At 38.7% G+C, this 27615-nt stretch overlaps 1 protein-coding gene across 1 annotated transcript in view; it reads left to right on the top strand.

Moving 5' to 3' along the window:
- Positions 1-1001: 1001 nt before the first annotated feature.
- asic1b (acid-sensing (proton-gated) ion channel 1b) overlaps positions 1002-27615 on the top strand; it is a 145912-nt gene continuing 119298 nt past the window's right edge. Inside the window, exons 1-3 of the mRNA XM_040115928.1 lie at positions 1002-1093; positions 2056-2860; positions 11546-11741. Coding sequence (XP_039971862.1) covers positions 2499-2860; positions 11546-11741 — 558 coding nt within the window. The 5' untranslated portion in view covers positions 1002-1093; positions 2056-2498. The remainder of the gene's footprint in view (positions 1094-2055; positions 2861-11545; positions 11742-27615) is intronic.

Raw genomic sequence — 27615 nt, 5'->3', positions numbered from 1 at the left:
AAAAAAGCTCTTCCACTTAGAAATTACACATGAACACACACAAAAGCCATGTTTTAGACCTTTTAATCACCAGCATTAAGGACAAATAATTGAAATAAAATACCAATGTGCTAAGCCATGAGGTAACAAAGAAACGGTGGTAAAATGGTAGAAATTCAATAGGAATTCTTCAGTAGCTGGGCTAATCTACCTTCAAAAACCAGGTTAATTAAATCGCTTTACACCTCCTTCAAATAATAAAGTAATTTTTTTTCACTATTTTGCTTTGTAAAATGAACACTAACTTTCAAAAGTGGAAAGGAAAACCTGATGTTAGCTAATGTTTATTTCTATTATCTAAGCTAGCTAAGAGGAGTGCCAGAGAAACACACAAGTGAGTAAATAGGTGGCTGTAGTAACTAAGATAACAATGAATTTTTGAGTCACACCCCTGAAAATGTGGTCTCAAATAGCTCACTTCTGTGTGAGGTTTTATAAAACAAATCGAACTCTAAATTTTTCGGTTTATTTCCGTGAAGCAGCTAAGTTTGTATCATTAAAATTGTTGTGTTTTCTGTAGTCCATTTGCCTCCTGAAGTGTTACTTACTGTCATTACACCTTTACAATTTGAAATTCAGTTGGCATTCACTTAGCTGAGCTAATTTACCTTCACAAACCAGGTAAATTAACTCACTTTATGTCTCCTGCACATGATGTCTCGTAACCATTTTTCTTTCATAAAATAATAGCGTAACTTTCACCGGTAGAATGCAAAACTTGAGACCAGCTTGTTTTCATTGTCTAAGATAGTTAAGAGACTGCCAGAGAAACACAAGAGTGGTGATAACGCAGGTATTTATGCATTTTGGGATCATAACTGGGTAAAGTTTTATAATACAAAACCAACTCCACTTTTCTTGATTCCTTTCCCCAATGCAGCAAAGTTGTAGTGTTTTTGATTTTTTTTTTTTTTTTTCAACTGTCTTCTAAAATGGGATTTTGTTTTTCCCTCACGAGCCTCCATACGGCCCCTTTACACCTGACGTTAACGTAACGTTTGAACGGTTGGCATTTTTTTTTTAGTACCGGAGCCAACTTACCATCAGAAACCAGGTAAATTACAACTAATAAATAACTAGGTAACGTCTTGTTGCCACGTTTTCACTTTCTAACGTAAAAATAGTAACTTTCACCTGTAGGAAGTAAAGCTTGATGCTAGCTAGTTTTTAAGCGCTTCAGCTAGCGCAGAGGACCGCCGTAGGGACACGGGCAGCGGCTAAGGCAGTGACTAATTCTTGAGTCATGTTGTATCGTCGTCGCTCAAACTGTTGGTCCAGGTCCAGGTCCAGGTCTAGGTAAAGTGTAGCTTTTGCTTTTGCTGACACCGACGTTGGACTTCGTCTCCCGATGTAAAACACATGCCACCCTATCCTCGCTCTCTCCTGTTTTTTTTTTTTTTGGGGCGAATTTAATTGATCTGGGCAAACCGCGACCGCCTCTGAGGTGGCTTCACTTGAATTCATAACGCTAAGCATTTCTGGCGTGCTTTGCCTTTTTTTTTTTTTTTTTTGGCCAGGTAAACATTTTTTTTTTCCTCCGGAACACTCTTGTTCAAGGATAAACAAGCGGGAATCCAAACCAAAGCGGAGTATTTACCACTGCATTGTTGTGTGGAGGCAGCTCGGAGGAGGGAATGGATGCAAGCAGGCGAGCAGAGGCGCACCGAAGCAGCGATGTGACAGAGCCAGCTCCTCTGTGATGCAGCTGTTTATCCTGGCTTTTGAAAACCCAGGACTTCCCGACGGCTGCTTTTGAAAAACGATAACAGGCGAGAAAAATCAGCGGGTATTTGTTTTTTCTGCACGTGTCGGGGGTTGAATATGAAGAGCGGGGGAAGCCCTGTAGCCAATCTACTCTCTGCCTGACACACAGAGATAGATCATAACGCCGCTTTTGGTCTTCTAAATCACATCTCCTTGATTTCCTAGCGGAGGGTGATTTGCCTGTTTTTCTCCCCTCTCACGCGTGATTATTTTTAATTTTTTTTTTTTTTTTTTTTAAATATTCTTTTGCAGACCTGCCCAGTGTTTCGGCTTTTCGATAAGAGCATGGAAGCCAAATATTAACTCGGTTATATTCCAGAAGTCTGCGAGGAGGAGAGGGCAGCGTTGGCATCTGTCCATGCGCGCTCCACACCGGGCTATTTATCATGGAACTGTGACCCCGGCCGAGGTACAACACATGCTTTCCCCACCTATACTTTTTCCAGGTGTTTTGATGTAAGCACGGGGTGTTTCGACGATATCTTTAGAAAAAAAAATGCACTGAATGTCGGGCTGTCAGTGTCAGTGACGCAACATCTCACACAGACTGCATGAGAAATACATGCGTAGAAGGGCGTGAACTTGCAGACACTAACCTCCTTCCCATTAATAAAGCACCTACTTATCTATAAAGGCAGTTTGCTCCATTAGCAACCCCTTACCCTTTATCCATCTAAACTCATCCCGGGGACATAATGGATATCAAAGCGGGCTCGGAGGACATGGACTACAAGCGACCGGCTCCTATTGAAGTTTTCGCCAGCAGGTCCACGCTGCATGGCATCTCGCACATGTTCACCTATGAGCGGATGTGTATCAAGCGTAGCCTGTGGATTTTGTTCTTCCTGGGCTCCGTGGGTGTGCTGGTGATGGTGTGCGTGGACCGCGTGCAGTTCTACTTCCAGTACCCCCACGTCACCAAGCTGGACGAGGTGGCGGCTCCAATGATGGTGTTCCCTGCGGTCACCTTCTGCAACCTCAACTCCTTCCGCTTCAGCCGTGTGACTCGCAACGACTTGTACCACGCTGGGGAGCTCCTTGCCTTGCTCAACGGCAGGTGTGTGTGTGTGTGTGTGTGTTTGGTTCCCATGTACCTTACCTGTACGTTTAGGGGCTGCCTGTACCATAGCATGCAACTGGTCTACCTGTTGGTATGCATGATGTCAGACGCAAGTCTGCCAATGAACAAGTACTTTTTTTTTTATCTCAGATATCTCCTGATCTTTGATGTCCTGCCGTTCAGTAATCCGCCCCACCCGTAACAGTCAGTTTCTTCTCTCATGTATGATAAAACAGACCGGTATTCAGCACACAGGTTTTTAAACGGTCACACTGGCTGCTTTGATGAAAAGGTTTTTTTTTTTCTTAGGGAGACCCATCTGTGTGGATTTAGCAGTTGTTGATTCAGAAATTGATTGTGTCCACTGCACAATATGATGTAAATGCGATTAGTTTGAAACATTTGGCTGAAACAGTACATTTTTAATTTGGGTAGATTCTACTGCAATTATCATGAAACTGAACGAGTCTTTACTCCAGTAAAATTAATTGAGGACCATTAAATCACTAGCTCACTGAACTCACTGACTAAATACTGAAATTCTCTCTTTAGATATTCTGTAAAGGGAAGCAGTTTGGACACTTTGCTTGTAAGGCCCCACAGTTTACATCTGTAAGGTACTAGTGAATATTGAACTTAGATAAAATTTCAATTTTGGTCTTAGCCTAGTGGAAATGAAACCTTAGTTTTACTTTAATGTCCAAATTGTCTCAGGTGAAAGCTTATATGTCACGTGGAAGTGCAAAGGGGTGTTTTAACACCTGTCTCACTGTTTGACGCTGGAGACCACCGAGAGATGTTCAAACAACATGGACGAAACATGCAAAATCTTTTAAGGGTCTCTGTGATTGTGAACTTTGACTGACCTTAGCTTGAGGTGATTTAGGAAAAAAGACATATGGATTAAAGGTGTTTTTATGAAAGCAGGAAAAGCAGCATTAGAGATGGTTATTTAATGATGTAGTGACATTACAGATCATGTCAAAAAAAAATGAGAAGGAACACATTTTATCAGAGATCATGTGAATCCCACAGGTAACAGATAATGGGTGAGCAATTTCTAAGTGGTATATATAAAATGATGAAGGAGAAAATGCTGCCAGTGCAATTCCTTGCCTCATCATTTTACAGTTCTTGTGATATGAATAACTCAATATTGAATAAGTAGACAAGTAGATTTTTAAATCCCCTGCTGACAAAGTGTGCAGAGATGTGTGTGTGATTCACAGCTGCAACACTTGTTGTTTCCCGCTGTGCTTTGATCACTTGGTCTTTCTGCAGCCATGACAAGCTCACCATTGATGTAGAAACTTTTGACTTTAAATTTCTTCACTTTTTCTTTCCTATGCCACCCAGCTTAATCTGATCAGATGTAGCAGCGCGGTACAGATAAGCGTCCTCCACTCTGTATTCACAGCTAAATCATTAAAATTCACATAAACGCAAACACAACTTACTGCTCTTATGCAAAAATAAAATATATACAAACATCTAAATACTGATTTGACTACAATACTCAGTTTTTTTTTAGTGTATTGATTCTCACAGCTCTGCAGCCTAAGGCACAGTTGGAGAGTAGTACATGTTAGAATGACATATATTCAATTCCCCGTTTTCATACTGAAGATTGTTGCTCCATGACCTCTATATACAGCATGCAACCATATTACAGGTGATAACCTTAAAGCGCTATGTATGGTATAGATTTCAACAAGCGTGTCCTACATCCTACTTGGATTTGTCTCTCTGTGTTTGTACTGTCAGCTGTAATGGCAGACCATTAAAATATCAACATATGCTTCCATGTCTTGGATTTATCAGGTCAGGTTCAGCCAGATTTCCTGGAAGAACTGAAATGTGAAAAACATAAGGGCAATAGCACTAAATGAAGAAGAGAGAGGAAACAGAAAAATGAAAGCAGTGGCACTTGCTCCAAGTGACTTTGGAATGAGCTGACTTTTGATGGAGGGAGAGGACTACATGTAGAGGCAATTAACTTGTGTCTCGTAAGCTGTGTGATGAACACGTCTTTATCCCTGTGTAATTAGTGCTGTTTGTTAAGCTACAGAGTTGTCCTGCTGATTAACACTCTCATCTCTCACCGTTTCTTGCTCCCTCTGTTCAGTCTTGCCTTGGAGGAGGTGTCCCCCTACTTTCTTAGAGATTGGTACAGTATATGACGTTTTCTTAAAATATGACAAGGCCAGCTTTGTTTGCAGGTCAGTCTCTTGACAGTCTTAAAGAGGTAAAAAAAAAAGTAGTTTGATTAAGGAATCGGGAACAACTTAAATCTAACATGTAGATAAAAGTTATTAGGGTTTTGTGTGGGCACTGCTTTTAAATTAAACATTGATTGAGTGGTAAACATTTAATTAGTAAACTTCGTGATATCAGGAAATATGCTGTGGGTTTTGTTGGAAAATGGCAAAGGGAAAAACAAAGTGTTATGTTGCTGGGAGTCTGTGTACATCACAGTGTCGGGAGGACGCAGTGGTATCATTGATGCCAGTTTGTTTTAGATGCTATGAAATTCATAGCTGAGATGTTCCCATTGCTTTTCCCATTGTGTTTTTGCAGGTTAAAGTCACACTTGGCAGAGCAGAATATTATGAGTAAATTGCTCAGTTTCATTTTTATTATATCGCAAAGGCAATTATATGATAATTAACATAAGAAAGGTCATTTTGGAATAGGTGGTGGTAATGTAGTGTATGCTTCCAAAAAGTGTTGAATCAGCTCATGAAAGTCAGACAAGCGAGTCTTCTGCTTACACAGTTCTCAAGCTTTAACATGTTTCCTGAGCTTGCAAACATGCTCCTTACGCCAGGATTTGACTTGCGTAAAAAGTGCTTGGGAAAGGACAGTGGGAGGCCGGATCATTATACAGAAAACACAAAATCAAAGAGTTGATTCTAAGGCTGATTTTTCAAATGGTCGTTCATTTGCATAAATTGTTTATATATTGATTGTTTACAAAAGAGAAGATTACCACTGGGGAGACATAACTAGGCGATTTAGTATTAGTTAAGGTTATGGTCTTTAACAGATCAAATGTGATTACTGTGATTACATTTGTGATTACATATGATCAATTTGATTTATGATTACTGACTACTGCTTCTTTTGTTTGTTTATTTGATTGCTCATCAGTGTACTAGAGATTTATTTGAGTTTGCTTCACGTCTCAGTGGCCCTTGTTTGCAATTCAATGATCTTGACCAAAATGGCATAATAAGTGTCTGCCATAGTTGCACCACCATTAATATGTGATTGTCAAAAGAACACTGCACAAGTAATCCAGTCCTTGTTAGTGTATGAGTTCAATTAGCGCTAATTAGATAATTACTTGATATTATTTCAAGATGTGTTTATTGTTGTGTCTCACAGCCTGATGTATTAACACCATCTTATGACAATGGGAATATGAAGTGCCATGGAGAAAATTTTTTTTTGTAGGGTTTTTTTTTTTTTTTTAACTGAGTATGTGTAGTCCTGAGAAAGTACAGTTTTGTGACCACAGTCACACTGAAAGGTTCACTCTGAAAATCAGTGGCTGCTTGTATTTACTCGCTCCTCTCATGAGGTGGCGAAGTGATGCAGATGCTCCTTCATTCGTTTTAGTCCCCGCAAGAAAATTAAAGTGCTTGTGGCCCATAATCCAATTTAGTCTCCCCCGCCCCTACGTAGCCAGTTTGCTTTGATTGCTTTAGGGAGCAGTGGCAGGGCAATATTAAAAATCTACCCATATTATTGTGATTGTATGCGCTTCAGCTAAAGCTTCCTGACTCGGGGATCTGGGCACAGCGTCTTAAGTGCTCTCCTGGCAGCTTTGTGTTGCTTATAAGACACAGGCTCAGGATAAAATTCAATTAGATTCAAAATATACCAAAACAGGCTGTATCTTCTTATTAGAATAAAGTATGACAATGTTTTGATGTAGTCCCTTTGTGGGTGAGAGACTGAAGTAGTTTTGAGCTGTGAAACACCCCCCCCCCAAAATCAAATCAATGAAACATGCCACTTTTTCTGTCAATAACTGGCCTGGGCAATATTACCTGTCATTTTCAGGGCTGCAGACTAACTTTTTCCAATTGTTACCAGTCCTGTCAATTGCAAATTGTATATCAGTTGTAGCAGAAAGAAATTGTACCTTCAAGCACAAGTGCAAGTTCTGGAAATCAACGAGACCTTGCATGAGGCTCGTAAAGCAAACCACTGTGCTCCTAACACCCCTCCCTCTCCCTACTCTGTTACGCTCCCCCCAGCCCCTCACCTACATCCTCGTTGTGTTCGCTGTCTCAGCTAATGCACGAATCGGGGAGCTTTATAGCACGTGAGTCGGCCACAGCAACATCTTCCAGCAGCTAGTACTAACTTTGAATTCTGGACTTTGTGAATCGAAATCGAATTGAATCAGGAGATCCGGGCTGATATCCAGCCCTAAAGAGGAACAGCATTTTTATGTTGTGAGTGAAGTCACTGTAGAAGAAAAATGTCAACAAAAAGCTAAATAATGACAATGGCAATTTAGGTTATCAATTACAGTTAAAGTTACTTTACAGATTGTGATGTATTATGTTTCCAGATTCCATAATGTTATCATTGTGGATATCGGCCCGGATCTCCCGATTCAATTCGATTTCGATTCACAAAGTCCAGAATTCAATTCATTTCCATTCAATTCAATTCAGTTACATCAGATAAATACCAATATTGTATAAAACACTTATCAAACACTTACTCAAAATTATCCAGGGAACTTAAGTTTCTAGTACATTCAACACATGAGTAACCCTGTTGTTTCCTTGAATATAAAATTGTGAAGTGCACATTATAGGATAAACTGTAACATCTCCAGGTTATAAAACTTTGGACTAAGGATTTATTTTCTTTGGCAATGGCAAAATGAGTAACACATGACACATCTATATTTTTTTAGGTCTACATGTGAAAAGCAGTTGAGCAAGAATAATGAAAAAAACACTTTCAAGGGCATCATCATTATGCATATTTAAAAAAATAAAAAATAAATCCCATTACAGCTACGCATGGACTGTCAGCACATGCTTCAACTAATTGCAGACATCCACTTTTAATTATCACTTTGTGCACAGAAAGGGCAGAAACTGAATGTTTGCTTACTAATTTATCAGCACTGTTTGTGCTGACAAGACATCAGCCTGATATCTGCAGATAGCTGTTAGCTAGTGTTAGGTACACAGCAGGGACCAACTGAATCAGGTAGAATCCACATGCTACACACACACACACACACACACACACACACACACACACACACACACACACACACACACACACACACACACACACACACACACACACACACACACACACACACACACCAGTCTAATAAATTCTGGCAGGTCCACATAGACTGTAATTATTCACTTCACAGTTAACAGGAGTGTCATTACTCAAGGGGGCTCATATAGCAGCTATCACTTATGCTACTTTTTTAACTTTTTTTTGCAGGTTGTAATCACTCAGTTTCCACAAAGTAGACATTTTACACATCATGCAGCCCCAACTGAACCACTTACAACAAGCAACCACTACATACACATGACATGTAGGGCAGATGTACGCGTTTACTGAAAAAGATGCAAATGCAAAGATGAGTCTCAGGATTTCAAGAATCGATATTGGATCAGTCAAATAAAAATTGAGATTGATTGGAAAATCTAAATTTTATCCAGCTGCAGAATGTTACCATTTTAAAGCACTGTGACCGCTCAGTCCACTTGAGCTATATTGTGAACTAAAAGCCCAGTCAAGTATTTGAAAACTTAATTCATGAAATAAGGAGGCATTGTGTATTCCTCAAGGAGGCAGGTAATTTGTGATAAAGTTCAGTCTGCTTTCATGTGTTAATGGCAGATCTGGTTGAGCTCTATTCAGAGCTGCTGTCACTCACTCTTCCTAAAGCCGACACAACTGTTTTGGCAATGTACCCCTTTAAAAACGATGTGATTAATACACTAGAGCATTAAAAGTGCACGATCTATTCACACATTAATTTACAGCTGCAGTAACTCATTAAATCTACATAATATTAATTTGCCATAGTATAGTTTCAAGAACAGCCAGATGTATTAAGGACAACATAACAGCTAATGAATGATCTTTCTTTGGTTCATCGTGTATTTAATCTATGGGAGTGATTGTCTGCATTGTCTTGTCTTTAGTCGAGACTGTTCTGCCATGTAGTTTCTGCTGCTTATGCTAATTATTCTTGCATCCTTTTTATGAAAAAGATAAATAAAAAGATTAAAGATGTTACTCCCAATGAACGTGTAGACTACAACACTTTGAAGAACAACATAATCAGCCAGGGTTGATTCTAAGAATTTGCTTTGAATTTGTGAAGAAAGTTTGAGGCAGACATGTTAAACACTGCATGGCAATACTGATATTTTACTCACTGCTGTTACTGTGTATAATCGGTGTGATGATATTCTGCAAGGATTTAATTGATCTTAGGTTCCATTTTACACCTGATCTGTGATGTTGAATTTGACAGTAATATTGTGTGGTGTTCAGTTCAACTCTTGGTCAGAACAGTAGTCCCAGTCTTCTCTATCAAAGCACTGTTAACTCCGTTCAACTTGAAGCATGCCAGATTTCCTTCTCACTTCAGTGTTATGAGGGCAGCAGTGAGAAACAGTCTTCATTTCAAATTACGGCACATACTGTCTTACATGGTGAATATTTTATTTTATTCTGTTTGCAGCAGGTAAACAACACTGTAGCTGCAGTGGAACATATTAGATTTCTTGTAATTTGGGTGGAACATTCATCGCCAGATGAATATTAAAGCAGCGCTCACAAAAGAAATAATGTAATATTTCATTTTTTATTAATGGATAAACTTACATTAATCTCATCATCAAGGGACAAAATCTTGTTCATGAGCACTGACAAAGCTTGACCTTGTGAAATTTAAAAAAAAAATCCATTAAGATTTACTACCAATTATTATGGTTTGAAATAGTGCCCATATCCATGAGAAATAACTCTGCTGTCAGCATCCACAGTCTTTCAAAGATTTATTGTCAGAGGAGAAGGATATGCTTTTGTCTCTCTCTGTCTCATGGTTTTCAATTCTAATTCTGGTTTCTCCAGCTTGGGACAGAGTTATTCATGTTTGCGATTGAAAATTGAACTGTACAAAATTATTACAATAACACAATACATGATCTCTATTATGAGATGGCTGCTGCGCTCACACATTACACACAAATTTAGGACTTCATGTCAAAACCTGTACCTTGGAATGGCTACCTTGTTTCTTAATTTAAAAAAAACCATTATGCATTCTTTTACTCTGCTATTCACTCATTCTCATAAATGTCTCTCAGTATTGCTTAATCTTAGCACTCCATAATTTGAATTCTTGTACCACTGATGGCCCAATGCTCAGCAGGGGTCATCCACGGGCCGTTCTTTCTTCGAGCAGGGCCACACTAGTTAATTGAGGTTAATTTGTATCTGTGAATGGCTGTGAGCAGGTGGTATGGGTTGATGGTTGTTGTCAAGCAGAGGCATAAATGACATCTCCAGGGTTTTCTTCCTCTGAGTATGGCCAAAAAAGTCAGTGTGTATAGTTCCTGACATGATACCCCTGATTACCTTTTTTTTGACTTGACAAAAGTGCAGCTGTATGCTAGGTGAAGTGTTCTGCTTTTATTTAAAGCTTAAATAGTCCATGTATGCTTTCCCAGAGTATGCAGGATCCTCAGCCTGAATTACAGCATTGTGAACATTGTTATGCTTACGAAGTGAAAACAGTCTACCACCACAGGCAATTGTAATCATTTGGCAGATTGATTAACATGATTTTGTGAAAAGAAATACTCCCATCCTTTATATAATGATATATTTTATCCCACTCAGCATGTGGTATGCCACAGCTAGCCGCCAGTTTCAGACAATCTCTATAATATTGTGAGAGCTGGCTACCTGTGGGTCTGTGAGAGCTGGCATGCACATATTTACCTTTGGTTCAGTTAGAGGTTGAATATGTTCTTTTTGCTGCTTGTATATTAATTTTTTACATGTTAATCCCTATTGTCCTGCCAAAAATGCTTGTCTGCCTGCCAAACTCTATCTATGTGCATTTTAAAATGAAACTGAAGTACAGCTAACGTTGTGTCTTGCTCTGCTGTCTGTGGAAATTCCTCGACATCATATTTATTTTTTAACTGTTTCATGGTTAGCTAAATTTTGTGGGTGAAGGTGATTATCTTTAAATAAAACAGACAGTTGAGAATTGCAATCTCTGAAAATTCATTTAACTTTTTTCATGTCTACTGTTTTTTACTATTCATGTCTGAGTATTCAGTTGGAAGTTAACCCTTTCAAAAAAATACCTTTTCTTGTGATTCACACAGGAAAACAAGTTAAAAAAATGAAAAGGTTTGCATGTGATTTTGAGATTACATTTTGAGATTTGTTTCTTTGAGAGAACGCAGGAAAGGTCCAGTAGTACAACATAAAACATGATCAAGTAATTACAAAATTACTGTGCTGCTATGCTTGATTTATATGAAAATTAATTAAATGAAGGGATTAGACAATGGTAGTTTATTAGTGCATATATGTGTGTTTATGAATGTGCTTTTTCATATTCACATCAAGTAAGCCCAGAACCTTCTTTTCCAGGTATGAGATCCGGGACCCACACCTGGTGGAGGAAAATGTCCTGCAGATCCTGAAGGAGAGGGCTGATTTTGACAACTATAAGCCCCGCCCCTTCAACATGCGCGAATTCTACGACCGAACGGGCCACGACATCAAGGACTTGCTGCTTTCCTGCTACTACCGAGGCATGGAGTGCAGCGCTGAAGACTTCAAAGTGGTGAGTCAGGCATGTCAATAGTTAAATGTCCTCTGCAGGGCCAGGTGAGGCCTGCCAAGGCTGGGGTCACCTGAGCATGTTTGTAATACAAGGTCAGTGCTTATATAGTTTATTATTACACCTATATAATATGACCTCTTCTGAGCAATCATCCCTGAAGTTTGCTTTTGGGAAATGGCACATCAGGATGTAGAAGACAGTGAATTGTATAGACTGATTTTCATCCTCAATTCAATCTGGGGGCTCCATCAGTCCAGATCCATCTGTTCCCCCACAGGATGGGACTGAGAAACATTATGTGCACTGTGACTTATTCACAGGCCAAGGGCCACTGAGAGTACATCTTAGCATGATGATACACACCATGTACAAGTCTGCTGTAGGGCCTTCCATGCTGGTCTTAGTGTGATAGTATAGCCTCTGAAAGGTTGAGCAAATCTCATTAAAGAATGAAACTTTTGCTTTGTCTTTTGCTGAACCTTGGGTCAGTGCCACAACACTTGCTTTATGAGTAAGACATTAAAAAATCTGTCCCTCTGCGAGATTTTGTGGGATTGTTTTTTTTCTCACATCCGGTTATTACCTGGAACCTGTTTGACTTTATATCTGCTACACAGTATATGGATTTAAGCTGCCTGAAGCAGATGGAGTTTACCTTGTCCTGACAGTGTAGCCATGGTTGTCATCAGTTACTGTACATTTGATGTCATGTCTGTCTAATAATAGCCAGAATACGTATTTATAATGGAGGAGATGATGACTGCACAGTTCACCTTATTCTTTAGGTAATACACTCAACTGGTAATGTGTATTTTGCTGATAACAAGATATTTATAAAAAATGACCCATTACTTTTGACTTGTTGTAAGAAGCAAAAAACAGAAAATAAGCAGTCTTTCACTTTTATTTGCTAGATGTTTGACTTACTTCACCAACTAGTAAATGAACTTTTCTGCTGTTTTTTGCTGGCCAGGTAGCGTACAGTGTATCTATCAGAGCTTGTTGGCTGACAACGGGGCCTTTTAGATTGCTCGGAATGCAAATCAGTCTCTGTGCGGCCGAACTGGGTTGTTAACTCTCTGTCATCATTACCACACGGTTGTTGTAGAATTATTCTCTCGTTTCAGCTTGACCTACATTTTATTTTCAGTCAATGAAAGTGATGTTGTGTGACTCCTGTCCGTCATGCAGGGCTCATGCAGAGGCCCATGCAAGAACTCGCAGGGCAGACGGGAATTGTTTATGCTACTTTCACAATTGAATATTAATTTTCACAATCAAATATATTTTTTTTTTTCTCAGTTCGCTTACGTAATCGAATTTAGAATATTTCTTGAAAGCCTTATTCTCAACCAAATTAAATGCAGGATACAATGCAGTGCAGCTGAGCTGCAGAGTTCGCTGATATTTCTGTGTTTCTTTGTCACTACGAGTGACCCCATTCACATTTTACCTAATCATTGATGATTTTTCTATATATCAATTTGCCTTTTTTTCCTAATGTTCCTTATTATTTTGATGTCTGAGTAACCAAGGCAGCAGTTAAAATATTGTAATTTTGACATCGGCAAAGTCAGCATCTTGTTGCATTTTATGTTTGAAACATATTAAGCAATGCCATGAAAATGTCTGCAATGTAAAGGCCTCAACCAGTTTAGGCATTAATATGCTAAATTCATTGATGTTGAAATGGAACTGCGTACAAAATAGATTCATTAGGGGTCACAAAATGTATTCCTAAAATTAAAAAAAAAAAAAAAAATACTAAAAAAGACACAGATAACACAGATTGACACACACAAAAAAAATGTCTCATAATATAATGGTACACATTGCAACCAGTGGCAGGCTGCTGTGGGAGTGGGAGCTAATCTGTACAGAGCAACTATCCAGCAGATGTTCATACCAGAACAGGTGGCAAGTGATGATGGCACTGTATTGATAAGGTTGATGTCTCCTGAGTATCCCATGGTAATTGCAGCTTAATTCACATTTGTAAATGTCTCATAATGAGTCCTTTTCTATAGATCACTGAATATCTCCTCTTTGATGTATTTATTAGTAGATCCTGCATGCTTCTTTCTGAGAAAAGGCACTTTTTACTCTTGATTAATTCAGTGCAGCTCCTCTGCAAACCAATTAGTTATGTGCTCAACTTGTATTCGCTGTCACTTCTCAACTAAATCATACTGTACCTGCCACAGCCTTCTTCAAGATAAACTGAAGCTACCTTTGAAGCTGAGACATCTTGAAGCAAAACCGCCTCTCACAAACTGTATTAACCTTTGTAAGTCCAGCGAAGTGCATAGCAAACTACAAAACTCATATCCCCTGCTTTTATTTGCCCAATCCTCGAATAATGTATATGCATAAAGGAAGAGAGTAACTTTACTCATTACAATACAGGTGTGCTTCACATGACAAACAAACTGCTCCTCCAGACTAGTGCACCAGTTTGATAAATAACATTCATGTCTCTAGACAGAGAATATGGTTGACAGAAAGCAAGAAAAGACCTATTAAATCTTGCCCTCTGTCTCCCTCTTTAGCTCTGTCCTTCAGTGGTCCTTTGAGGTAAGAATATCTCATGCACTGAGGATTTTTTTCCCCCCCATATCCCATAAAACCATGTAGTACAGGAGTCGGCTGCAACACGACGCACATGGTGCGGCTCCTCTAATGTGCTGATGTGTCCACATTTACAGTAGTTAGTTGTGCTTATGGCATATGGTGCTTCACAGGGCTCTCCTGTATCAGTACAGTGGTGGACCTGGATGGAACAGCTCAGCAGAGAGCACTAATGGTGTGGGAAAAAATCTTCAGTGCTATAGAAAAAGAAACAAAAAGGACAATGAACTCCACCCAGCCTCTGCCTCCAAACCCCAGAGCCTGGAAGCAGTAAAACTGTGATTAACACTGCCGGAAGCTTCGGCTTGTTTACCCCCGGCAGCGGCACCATGCCTCGCTAGCTGCTCTCTAGCTGTGGAAGACTGCCAGAAACAAATGGTCTCAGCTACGTACAGTATGGCATCCAGGCTTCCAGTTGCAACGCATCATTTTAATCAGTGCTGTGATAATGATGGAAAATAAAACGGTCAGATCGAAGCAGTGGTAACACTTAATGCAGGTTGTCTCAGATGGAATGGTGAGAATCCGAAATGGAATACTACCTAATCTTCTGATGGATGTATGGACTTGGATATCTTATGGTTTCTAATGTGTCAGAAATGATTTCACACTAGTTTCAGGTTCACATTCGGGTGTTAAGTCCACATTGTCCAATCAGAGGTTGGAAGTGTTAGAGGCCAGTGTTGTCAACAATTAAGGGTCACTTGTCCCAATACCCAATGGGGCACAGTATCATATAACCCATTTTCAGTCATTACCACTGGAAGTATAACAGATTAGTTACTCCCTCTATCTCTCAGCCCCTAAATTCCACTCACTGTGTCCCTGCCTCCTCTTTCTCCTTGGAAAGACTTTGGCTAATTAGGAATGCAGAAGGGCTGGGCTGATGTCTTTTAGCTCAGATGATATTAAAGAACAGCAGGAAAGAAAAGTTATCCTCAATTAATATTAATAGGTGGCCTGCAGCTTATGAACCGTAGTTGCAGGAGACACTATGAAAGCCCTAAAAAGTGAGTGAAATACAAAGACCATATATATATTTTTTATATCCTTGTGTTTAATTAAAGAAACACATTCATTGACATATGGAGAAATCATAAATTTATATAATAGAATCTATATAGAAAAAATGTATATAAAGAAAACTATAGAGTACATAGTCTATCTTACTGCATCCCTAAGGGATCCTCTGCAGATAATATGCTGATAGTTGATTGATGTCACAGTGTCACTATGTCAAAGTTGTTCCATTTTGAACACTTAAAGACATAACACTTCATTCCCCAGGGAAAACTCTGACAGACTTATAACTTTGCAAGACTCAAAACTGAAGCCCAGAGGATTAGCAGAGAGCGTAAGAGAGAGACAACACATGAGAGATAAAATAGGAACAAGAGAGAGAGAGACAGAGGGACATAAAGACAGAGACTGAGGCCCAGGTAACAACAAAATCCTTGAGATGAAACTGAACATAATGGTCAAGTGCTGCAGAGAGACACAAAGGCACAAAACAGCAGCTGCCACAGCAGAAGCAGGAATAGAAGTACTATCAGGAGAGACACGGGTTTGTGCTCATTCAACCTCTCAGAGACTGCAGAGTTGCTCTGTATCTCCCTTTTCCAGCTGCCCAGTTATTTGCCCAAACACAATGAAGTATGGCAGCTCAACAGGTTCCTCCTTTCCACTCTTATATTTTTGTTAAAAACAAAACGTCAGGTTCTATCCAAATGCACAGAAAGAAATAATATTTTCGATTACTTAGGTCATAGTGGTATTTAGACAAAATATCAGGTTGTCTTGAATGAACATGTAGAATCATTACGATAATGATAGTTTTCTCCACGTCCCTGTCCAGGGCTCCAGACTGCGACCATTTAGTCACATTTTGTGACCGTTTTTGGTCTCCAAAAAGTGCTACTAAATTATATACAGTAATTAGCACCAGCGGCGCAACTTGCAAATATGCCTCCTATTTTTTTGTTTGTTTGTTTTGTTTTGTTTTGTTTTTTTAAAAATCATCATCGTATAACCTGTGATACACAACGAGGGAGCGAGAATTGGTGTGTGCATGCGTTCGCGTGCGTTTGTGCGTGCATGTGTTTGTGTCAGTGTGTGTGTTTTTGAGTGAGATAGAGAGTGATTAGAGTGGAGAGCTATCACGAGGCTTTCGTCATCATAACAACAGCGGATGGGGACAATTCTGCGAGGGATGTCATCTACCTGTGTCCGGTCCGTAGATATTCTTGCTCATGCTTGGCCCTTTGGTGACAATGAAGCAAACTATCGATTCATTTTCGAGATCATTCAGACCCTCCTGTGCCACGACAGTCCCAAATGTCTGATGAGGACAATTCAGACAGGGAATTAACAGGTGATCTCTTTCCATATTATTATTTTTTTTTAGTGTCAAAGTGCAATTTTAGCAATGTAATTAAATTGAGAGAAAAAAAAATCAATACAATTGACAAGATATTGAAATTATTACAAGAATTTAGAAGAGTCTTGCACTTATCTCTCTACAGCTACATCTTCTCTACAATAGCTGTAAAGACAAAAAAGCTCCCTGAAATCCCCTTCAATATTCAACTCTAAAAACATCAAATTGTAGTGTGACATTTATTAATGTTAGCCTGTCATGCAGATAAGTTAATCAAGTTTAACAGACAGCTTAACTGAAATATGTGTGAGATGATTTATGTTATTATAATTATTAATTATGGATTTCAAGTTAAATTACTGACATGTTAAACAACATTCTTTATTAGTCTTTCAGTAGTTGTCATCAGCCTATTTTGTCTCCCTGTCAAGTCAGTGAAACCCTCCCCAACCCCCAACCCCCATCACCGCCCTACACCTTTGTGTTACCTAGACTCTTACGTAATTACTGTGATCATTCTATTGAGCTATTGGCTCCATCTCAGCTGTCCACTGACCCTCAGAGTCCACTCTTGGCGGTATAGAGAAGTGTTGCTAATGAGATGTGATCAATAGAGGGAGCCTTTCAGAGACACCTTGTCATGGATCACATTTCACAAACACCCTGTGTATAAATGTAGGTTTTGAAGTCTTTCTTATACGTAATTCTCTCTTGACATTTGTAAATTATTGGTGAATGTAATCATTCCCCCTGCCCATACATGTAATGTGTTCCCTAAAATGATTAAAGCAGGTGATTTCCTTCTTTTTAATCTGAAATTCCCTCATTTGTGTTTGCAGGGACTGTATTTTCATTGCTAAACCATGGTGGAAGGATACTGGTGTAAGCTTTGAGCTGGGGCACCTTGGCTTCTAATTTCTTAGTTTAAAAAAATGATCTAATTAAATGATATTGGCTATTAAATGTGATGACTGTTGAGGCTGAGAGTCTTTTGAGGTACCTGTCATTTGTGATATCAGAATTTCAAACATGCTTTAATCTCCCATTCCTCATCCACTGTTTTTGACACACCTCACCTTCGCGCCACCCTTTTTTATTCATTGCTATTCCGGTCTCATCTATCAGCTCAAAGCTGATGATTCTGCTGTTCTTTTGAGCTGGACAATTCCCACCACTTTCCCTCTTGAGGATAAATCAATCAATTTGCTATTACTTTAGAACTCAAAGACATGTATCAATTAGGTTGTTGCTGAGTAATGGATGCATCCTTAATGAAAAAAATTCCTTCCTTTACTTTGAGTGTAACGAGGCCAGTGGATCTCCCTGACATAGTCTTGTCTTTCAGTCTCAAAATCTGGCAAGTCAAATTAGCAACTGAATTGTGAGGTAATTAGGATTTTGTAATGTGTCTATTCAAAACCTTATTTCAACCAACCAAGATTATGAATCAAATATTTGACACCGAACTTAAAAAGGGGTGGGACATTAATATATATCTCGTAATTCGCCAGTTCCCAACTTTTGTCTGACGCACCGCCAGCCCCTGTATTCTGTTGAATGTTTTTTAAACTGGAATGCTGAAGTTGATTTTGTCCTTTTTGTTCTGACAAGGTATTTGACATCATTGTCTTTATTAAGGCCTGATGTATTTTGTTTTGATAGTTTTGGTCAAGTTTACATTTGTACTGCTATGACTTGGAGTGGCAGGAGATTTTTTTTTAGCATTTATTTAGTACTTTTAGCCCTCTACTTTACTGAGTAACCCTGAGTACCTCTGGTTGGCAATTACAGCAATTGCTACTCCAATGTATACTAAGACTGTACTATATTATATATACTGTATATATCAAACATTAACAGGTGTCATACTGCCAAAGGATTACAGTGCATTGCCATGGTTACCATCCTTATGACATTAACAGACTAGGGCTATAAGTAAAGCCAGTCACTACTCATGTGGAGAAACATGGTTTTATGAAACAGTATTAATAGTTAATAATTGCCTAGTTAGCGTTTTGTTGTAAATTTGGCCAATTGTTTATTTACTTCTAAATAAGTAGTACAGTATTTTGACAAAAGTAGTTTTTTCAATGAAGAAAACATACAGAAACACGTGTGAATAGCACAAAGTGCTTAAATAAAATGGAAAGATGTTTGTGACATGTATTGATTTTTAAATTTTTTATGTATTAGAGGTGTTTAAACAACTTTTTAGGACATTAAATTTAATGTTGCTTTATGTTAGTATGTGTTCTCAATTATGAAGTTGTAGAATTTTGCCCACAGTAATATTCTGGTTTTTAAAAGTACAAACTGACAACACAAGACCAAAAGCCATCAAACACCACCCTGGGCGGTTTGATATCAGCCTGCATCCTGCTTCATAGCCTAATTTTATGTTGGCTTTTCCAGCAAGGAAGGAGGGAAGGATACTAGGTGTGGATTTTCTGTCACAGTGCTTTTGAGAAACCCAAGTATCCACACATTCACGTGACCTCTTTGTTGTATTTTTAATTGCAGAGTGAAGAAAGACCTTTTTGACAAGATGGTTTCCTGACGTGTGAGGTGCAGGGTGGACAAAAGGTGAAAAGAGGAGGGAAACACAGATAAAGGCAAATTCAGAGCATGGAGAGATCTGAGAATCCATTTATTCCTTGCGACCTTGTCAGTGCTCCTACCCTTACAAAAAAGATTTTCAATAATGAATTTGGTGGGGGAGATACGCAATGGGGGAGAGAGGGAGAAAAAGAAATAAAGAAAGAGAGGGAGAGAACTTATCCCTTAAAGAATCAATTATAAACACTTTGGTTGAGATCAGAGGCAATGTATGGCAGCGCAGAGCTTTGGAGTGAGAGAGAAGAAGAGAAAGTGGAGGGGGCAGGAAACTGTCCTGAAATAAGAATGTCGGTGTGTGCCAGCAGGGGAGTCTCTGTTTGGCTCTGGGTTGGTGGTGCAGGGCTGCCAATGGGAACAGAAGGAAGGAGCAAAGAGCTGGGGATTGATAGACACTGAGGGAGAGCAGCAGCGCACTAGCTGAATTAGAAGCAGGGTATTCTGAGCCCTCTGTGCTGAGGTCCTCCCTGCATGCACGCAGTGTGTAAAGCTCTCAGTTCGTTCCACTCCACTGCACAAACAACGGATGTATGGTTGAGATTCTGCAGACAGCCTGAGTAATTGTTCACATGGCACTAGCAGGTGCGCACTGCTGCATTAGTCAGCTAATTACCATCCAGAGTCATATTAGCAGGGTTGACTATTCTTTCTCTTCTTTTCCCCTTTTCCATAATTTTTGTAAATTAGTAATGTTTTATAGGAAATAACCTGTTATTTATGTTACATTTGCCTTGGTGCATTACATATGGTAAATTTTACTCTTCCCTCTAGTTCATTAACACCTTTGAATTCATTTAAGAAGAACTACTGGAAATCATGATTAATGGTTTATGCATTTAAAGTTGATTCTGATAATTCCAGCAGCTGATTGATGACTGCAAGTATGTGTATGTGCTGTTTCCTGTGACTGCAGGATATAGCTTTTATCTTAACTGTATCATTAAATATCACACTTGGGAAGGTGAGCGACAGACAGGTCAAAAAGATGTTTCGTTATTTCACAGACGTCAGGGAACAGATACTGTCGTGTTGTGCTCTAGCATCTGGGGATAGATAGAGCGGATTTGGAACACCACTAGGTCCCCTTGGGATGCTGTGTTTTCATCTTATCAGCCATTGTCTTGATTATTTTTTCTTTCCCTTGTCTCTTGGGTGCATCCAGCATCTTAAAAGTACTATGTCAACTTCCCTTTGACTTCAGTTTTTTTCTTTAGTCTATGGGGCTTCGAAGTAAGGAATACCAATGAATCATTGGTTGTGGTGTTGTTACAGATTAGAAGAACAAACCATTTACTTCATTATAAATGTTTTAAAATCAAATTTTTATTTTTAATACATTGATGTTTTTAAGTATGCAGGCAGGTACTTACATGAAGCCAGGGAGTATGCTGCAGCTGCTCAATTGTTGTTCTTTTATTGATGTTGAGGTAATCTTGTAATTAGACCTAAAAGTGGTTGCCATAACACCTGGGTTGAGTTGTGCGTTAAGAATGAAAATGAATAACTGTAGTGGCTTGGAGTGGCTTTATTTCTGAAAGAGACACAGTGTAGGAATATGATTACTGAAGTAATCGGTCATCCTCTTAACCTTTGATGAACAGGAGGTAATCAATTAATTGTCTTTAACTTACAGAAGGTAAAAGAGCCTTGGGTCAACATATCTTAAAATGGCTAAAAAAAAAAAAAGTGGCATCTTTTCAAAGTACAATAAAGCATTCATTTACAAGAAACTGTCTACACTGAAAGAGAAGAAGTGTGAGGGAAGGTGATGGAGCTGCCATGCATAAGACTCAGAACAAAGCACCCCTATACTGATTAGTCCTTATCTTGCACTGTTTTGATACTTTGTTGAATACACCTGTGATTTTCTTGCTCAGAAGTGATATGATGATCTGGTTTTGATGTGTTTGTTGCGCCTGCACTCAAATGTATTATATGCCCCAGTTAGTCAATCAGTCAACATTTGTCAACTGAATTAATAAAAGATGCTTGGGATTCCTTCCTGACGGAAATAGAGACTTGTCACTCAAGGTTCAAGCAAACTCAATGTGTCCTTGTTATCTTCTGTTCACTCACCAAGGCCTGAAGACAACAGCTCATCCATTGTTTATCCCATTTGTTTTCAGTATTTTGATATATAGAGTTTCAGAGTTTTAACTGTGAAAATGGTCTCATTCATCTGCTGGTGACTGAGGACAGAGACATATTTCAGAAAGAGACAAAATTCTGAAATTCTCTCAAAATAGAACAAAAGTGGTTTTAAATTTCATGAACTAACATGAACATTTTTGTTTGTAGATAAAGATCTTACATCCTTATTTTTCAGAGCAACTTCTTTTTTTCTTAATGCAAAGTTTAATCTGGTTTGCCCTGTCCCACACAGGCAAATATAAATAAATAAATTAAAACAATTAATACATGGACTCACTTTCATTCTGTTCTGAATTATACTCAATACCAGAAATTAACATATAGACTATTACTGCTTTAGGTTTTTACCTGGATGTTGTTGTTTTAGTACAGTAACATTGCACTTCGGCTGAGCCTTTTCTTTATATCACTATCAATACGCAAATATATAAATAACACAAGAATATGAAAGGATGTTATTTAAACTAATTAATGAAGTAACAGTTTTCTTGCATGTTTTTTACTGGAACCTGCTAGTATAATTTAAGGGTGGTTGAATATACATGGCCAAAATATATAGGCCTAGGCTAACACCAAGGTTATCAAGATACACCAATTCAAATGAAATTTAAGAAATTATATGTATCAGCCCTAAAAAGGGAGATCGGACTGTTCATAATGTTAGAGTTCTATATGCAGCAGTAAACTGAAAACCCCTTTTGTGTTTTTGATTGGACACAGTGGACCTCCTACAGTAGCACTGTTTAGGACCAGAGGGTGGCTGCAGGGCCTAGTGTTCAAATGGAAAAAGACCTCCATAACTGGAACATTTATAAAATTTCAGTGTGTACTGAGTGAAGATACTGGCTCAGTTCTTCAGTGAGTGGTAGCTGGACAGGGGCATATAGCTGCTGGATCAGAGTTTCACCAAGACAAATCTGCATGCCTTCCAGCAGTGTTTTAATATTCAGCCATTGCCTGCAGAATCCCAAGAAGTGCCTTCTTTTTCTCATCCTAATCTGTACGCTGTCTGAATGTCACTTTTTAATGTTATTATATATTAACCATATTGTATAATTGGTTAAATAAATATAATAAACCACTCTAACCCTGGTGCTGCACCCTACATTTTTCTTTTCTAACCTTTGTCCTCTTTGCTGAAGACAACTGTCGGTCATTATCTTTTCATGACAAGATTCCTCATCGTGCAGTCTCTTTATCTCAGTATTCCCTTCTGATGGATTTTTTTTTCCTTTTTTTTACCAGCAGTCAGGGTTGGTGATGGAATTTAAAAGCATCAGAAATCACTTACAGACTGCTGACAGTACAGTTCGTAGCAGTCCCGTTCAGTGTGTGCAGACTGCAGAAAGGTGCAGGCAACATATTCATGCAGTCCATCTAATTTATGGCTTTATTCAGTATTAAGAGTGTGTGTGTGTGTGTGTGTGTGTGTGTGTGTGTGTGTGTGTGTGTGTGTGTGTGTGTGTGTGAGAGAGAAAGAGAGAGAGAACAGGTCACATTCAGTAAAGCTCCAAATTAAATATCCAGCTTTGAAAGCTTCTTTTGGTTAAAACTCCCAAAAGTAAAGTTCGTGTTCTTTTTTATCTCTTAAGGCTTTAGGTAAAGTTATCAAAAATATTGCAAGTTTCTTAGGTTGTAATTTACTCAACTGGAGCAGGTCTGCCTCTCCTGCTGTTTCCCTGGTGATTTTGTGTATGTAAGTGTGTAGTATATGCATCAGTGTTTTTGAATTTGTATTTTTATCTTAACATAATATATTAATACAGACATTGTCCTTTGCTCTAGACACTAATATTTTTGAGGTGGTTGTATTTGTCATGTAGGCAAAGAAAAGGCATTTATGAAATGCTGCAACTCTGGCCACCGCAGCATATCTTTTTTTAATATGGGAAAGTAATTTTGTCCTAATGCCACACTGACAGTTACAATGGATGTGCCAAGCCTAGGTTACAAATCAGTAGATGGGAGGTGGCAGCAGAGTGGACCCAGCTACAATACTGCTGCTTTACCCTTATTTTGTCACTGAGTTTATGTTCCTGCTTCCCTGAGGAGTGAACAGCTGGGCAGATAAGTACTGTGATTATTGTTTATGGAAGGAGGAAGGAAGGTTGTAGTGGATTTATGATAACCAGATACATTACCTAAACAGCAGAGACAGGATCTGAAAAGTGGTTCACTCCACTCATGCAACCCTGGGGTCCATTTCTCGTGGCTTAGTCATAGATGCTGTCGCCAGTTTGTTTGGACCTGTGTCTTAAAAGCCAAATAAACAACTGTAACAGCTTCATTTTCTAGTGCCCCTTTTATTTTTCATGTTAGGCTCATTGATATTTTTTTAATTGGCAAAGGCCCTGTTCTTCATTTTGGTCACCTAGATTGACGAGCAGGAAGTGATATGTTCCACTTCCAAAAACAAGTCGCAACAAGTGGTGCATACTAACTTCAGTGTCGTGAAAAAGCACTTTCTCTGGTGTTTGGTATTTAAGTTTAACTTTAAGTTATTGACCACATAATGCTACTGTAATGAAAGATAAAACCTTCCAATTTCAAAAGACCACATTACTTACCTGCCATTTGACGATGCTCAAACTAGGGGACAAATTATGCATATTGTGACAGATTCAGCCAGTGGTGTCTGAAGATTTTCAGCACCTTTCAGAACAGTGACACCTAGAACTAACTTTTTGACATCTTTGATGTTGTCATGAGTGTACATGTATACCTCCTTAACAACATACTCTTTTAGATGCCTTATTGGTGAGTGTCAAAGAAGCTTCACTTTTGCAAAACCAGATGTTTGTTCTCATAAAATATAATTTTGATTATCATAATAGTTAGACATTCTCCTGCATTTCTGTTGACAATTTAAAATAATCAGTTATATATATACAGTTATATAAGAAAATATATATTATGGAGTGCTGCTTAGATAAATAACGTTAAGCCTAAATAATGTTTTAAAAATTTGTGATTATGAATTATAGAGGGTAATAAACCCTGTACTGTAGTTTGATTTCAGCACCACTACAAACATGGGATATATATTGGTATTCCACTTTCACAATGCTGTCATTTTGTCTTCATGTAAAAAAACTTCCTTTTAATATTGTCGGAACGGAGTTTGACTACATATAAACATTTTAGTATGCATAAAACATACTATTAGTAATCATGTCCTGAATAGATCCAAGAAGACTGTATTTGGGCAGTATGTGTCTTAGCCGATCAGTGCATTTTTTTACTTGATTTGTACTGGCTTTGTAAAGCCTGATTCATGTTTGATCCTCTGTGTATTAAAACCCATTGTGCTTCCAGTATACACTAACCGTTGGACAGGCACAAACAAATAAATAGCAGCCAGTTGTGTATGATTATGATTCAAACTGTCAGCCTGTGTCAGCTAAAAAACAGAGTAGAACTCAAAAGAATGGTTGTTTGCGGAAGAACAAGCTTTTTAGATTGAATAATAGGTTAAATCACTTAAAAGACAGATTTTTGTCAGGTCAGTCTGAGGCAAAAGAATTAGGAATCACTTTGTTCATGCAACAGTTCCTAGATAGTTATTGGCCTGAGGTTCACAAAACCAGCCTGTCCACTGACATTAGTATCAACACTTAACCTTTACTACACTGACACTAAAGCCTCTGTTTTTTGGTTCAAGGCACTACACAGAGTCACAGCTAGAATAATCACTTTGTCCAGCAGGCTATAACAAGTGGATGGTTGGTGCTAAGAGAAGAACCCACTTTTTTATTTATTTTTTGATAGCCCTGCTCTTGTCATGTCCAGGTCTCACAGTGCCTTTTTCTCAAGACAAAAAATGTAGACGGCCTTAGTTTTCTGGTTCAAAGCCTGGTTTATTCGGGGAGCAGAGCGTCACTTCACGTGTCAAAGAAATAAAAAGCTTCCACTTTACACTGTTGTGCATGACTTCATCCTGCAGATTATGTTTGGCTGACTGAAGGCAGGAAGGAAGGGTGTGTGCTGGGCTTCCCACCTACATGTGAGCGTCGGAGTGTGTGTGTCCACGCCATGATAATGTCATAGGTCCAGAAATGTGTTTATAATCAATGTCAGTACTGAAACTCCGGTATCCAAATGAAACTGGCATGAAAAAATATTCAAACAATACCAAGCCCTATTTTAAGATAATGGATTATAGTCTGTGTTGAGAAGTTGCATTCACGTTATTACCTTGTGAACTGCCGTTTGTAATGTTATATTCTGTTTTACAAATAGTGATCTCTCTTGGGGGTCTCAGTTTTACTTGTATTGTTTATTTATCTTGAACTGTCAGGCTAGTTTGGCTGTAAATAGTGCAAATTGAGCCCTAGAAATACTACTTTGATTGTTAGCTGGACCGCAACGGTGGGGCCACTACTATAATCGCGAATGTGAGTGAGTGATTGAGAGAGAAAGTTATGCCATCAGTCAGCCAAATGCCACGTGACTCAGTTCTGAAGTTACACCCTATTGGTCGTTGCTCTTTCAAAAAAAATTTGGTGAAACAGTCTCTATTACATCATTCGGGGGGGGGGGGTTACAGGCAGTATTACCAATTTAGTGCCTTTGTCGTTAAATCACCAACTTTTCACATCCATTTAGTGGCTTTTTTTTTTTTTTTTTTTTTTTTTTTAAAGCACCTAGCCACAAATCTAACGACTTTTTGGAAAAACCTTAGCTACTTTCCATAGAAAAGAGTCAGTAGTGCCCTGCAAGCACGAGGTTGGGCTTTCCCTCACCTCTGTATGTGTCTCATTCAACTGACTGCAAAGCAGCTGACACAGAGGTGAATGAGTTTCTGACTTTTCTCTGAGTGATCGTTTTACAAGTAAATATAGCCGCAATCACAGCACAGTCGTCCTTAACTTACGTGTGTGGGGATTTTGTCAGACAACGTCACGGCTATAAAATGAGGATATCAGCAGTGCAGAGCAGCAGTTTGGAAATGGCTTGGAAGTGACTGCTTGTTAACGTGTAGTCTTAATGGGCTGTGTTTCAGTCACTATTTCATACTTGTTTTGTTGTCTGACAACAGAAACAGAAAAACATGTTAATGAGCAGCTTTATTTGGAAATTGATTGTATTAAAATACTGTATATATGAGCCCAGACAGTAGGAGAGAAGTAAACAGATAAAGGGCTGTCCAGACATATACTAGGTATTGACCTAGTCTTGTTGTTATTGGCTTGCGAATTAGTCTTAAAAAAAAAAAAAAAAAAAAAAAGGCTGTGGTCCAAATCAAGAATTGTTGTAATGCCATCAAACACATCTAACACATTGATGTGATTTTTATACCCTATCGGCCACCATGAGCGTGCATGCTTGAGTAGATGTTAGTGTGAACGTGTGAATATACAATATGTGTGCACTCATATGCATGATTCCATGTATGCATACCCCAAAAGCCGTCAGCAGGAGTGCCACAGGTCAGTGCATTCTAACCTGAAGTGCGCCTCAGATTTTCTAGAAGAGAAAAGACCTCACGCATTTATCAGGAATGAGAGAGCAGGAGTATACAGCTATTACTATGCACCGTCACAGTCTGGACCCGCATTACAATTACTGCCTGTCTTTTGGTCAAAGTGGATCTGCTTGCACATTAGTGTCATATAATAAAATATGGGATACCAAAAAGGCATAATTTTCTTTGCAGTAAAACAGGTCTTAATGAACTGTCTGGGTAATGAGGCAGCGAGCCATGAGGCTTAGAGGAACAATGGCAAACATGGCAAATGATAGTGCTTGGTGAGTCCACTTTGTCATTAACCTGCCCTTGCCTGTCACTGGGAATAGGCTTCATTTCCTGGTATTGTTCCTGATATTTTCCCCTCCCTCTTTTGTCTCACATCAATATTGCATAGGGTGACCACAAGCATGATATGTGCATATTATGTTTCTCTTGCTAAAAGTAAAGAATGACATATCCAACATGAAGGAGCCCTTTTTACACTATTCTTTCTTCTCAGTCTGCATCTGAGTGTTCAAATATATAAATTGATGTATAAATCTACATAGGAGCTCATTGCATGCTGTGGCTACATTGGTTTAAGCTATTAAGAAAGGCCTCTGGAACTAAATGAATGAATCGTCAACCATAATAAG

The sequence above is a fragment of the Xiphias gladius genome, chromosome 21 (genome assembly GCF_016859285.1).
Source record: "Xiphias gladius isolate SHS-SW01 ecotype Sanya breed wild chromosome 21, ASM1685928v1, whole genome shotgun sequence".
In the NCBI taxonomy this organism is placed as follows: Eukaryota; Metazoa; Chordata; class Actinopteri; order Istiophoriformes; family Xiphiidae; genus Xiphias; species Xiphias gladius.
This window is presented reverse-complemented; position numbering and strand designations above follow the sequence as displayed.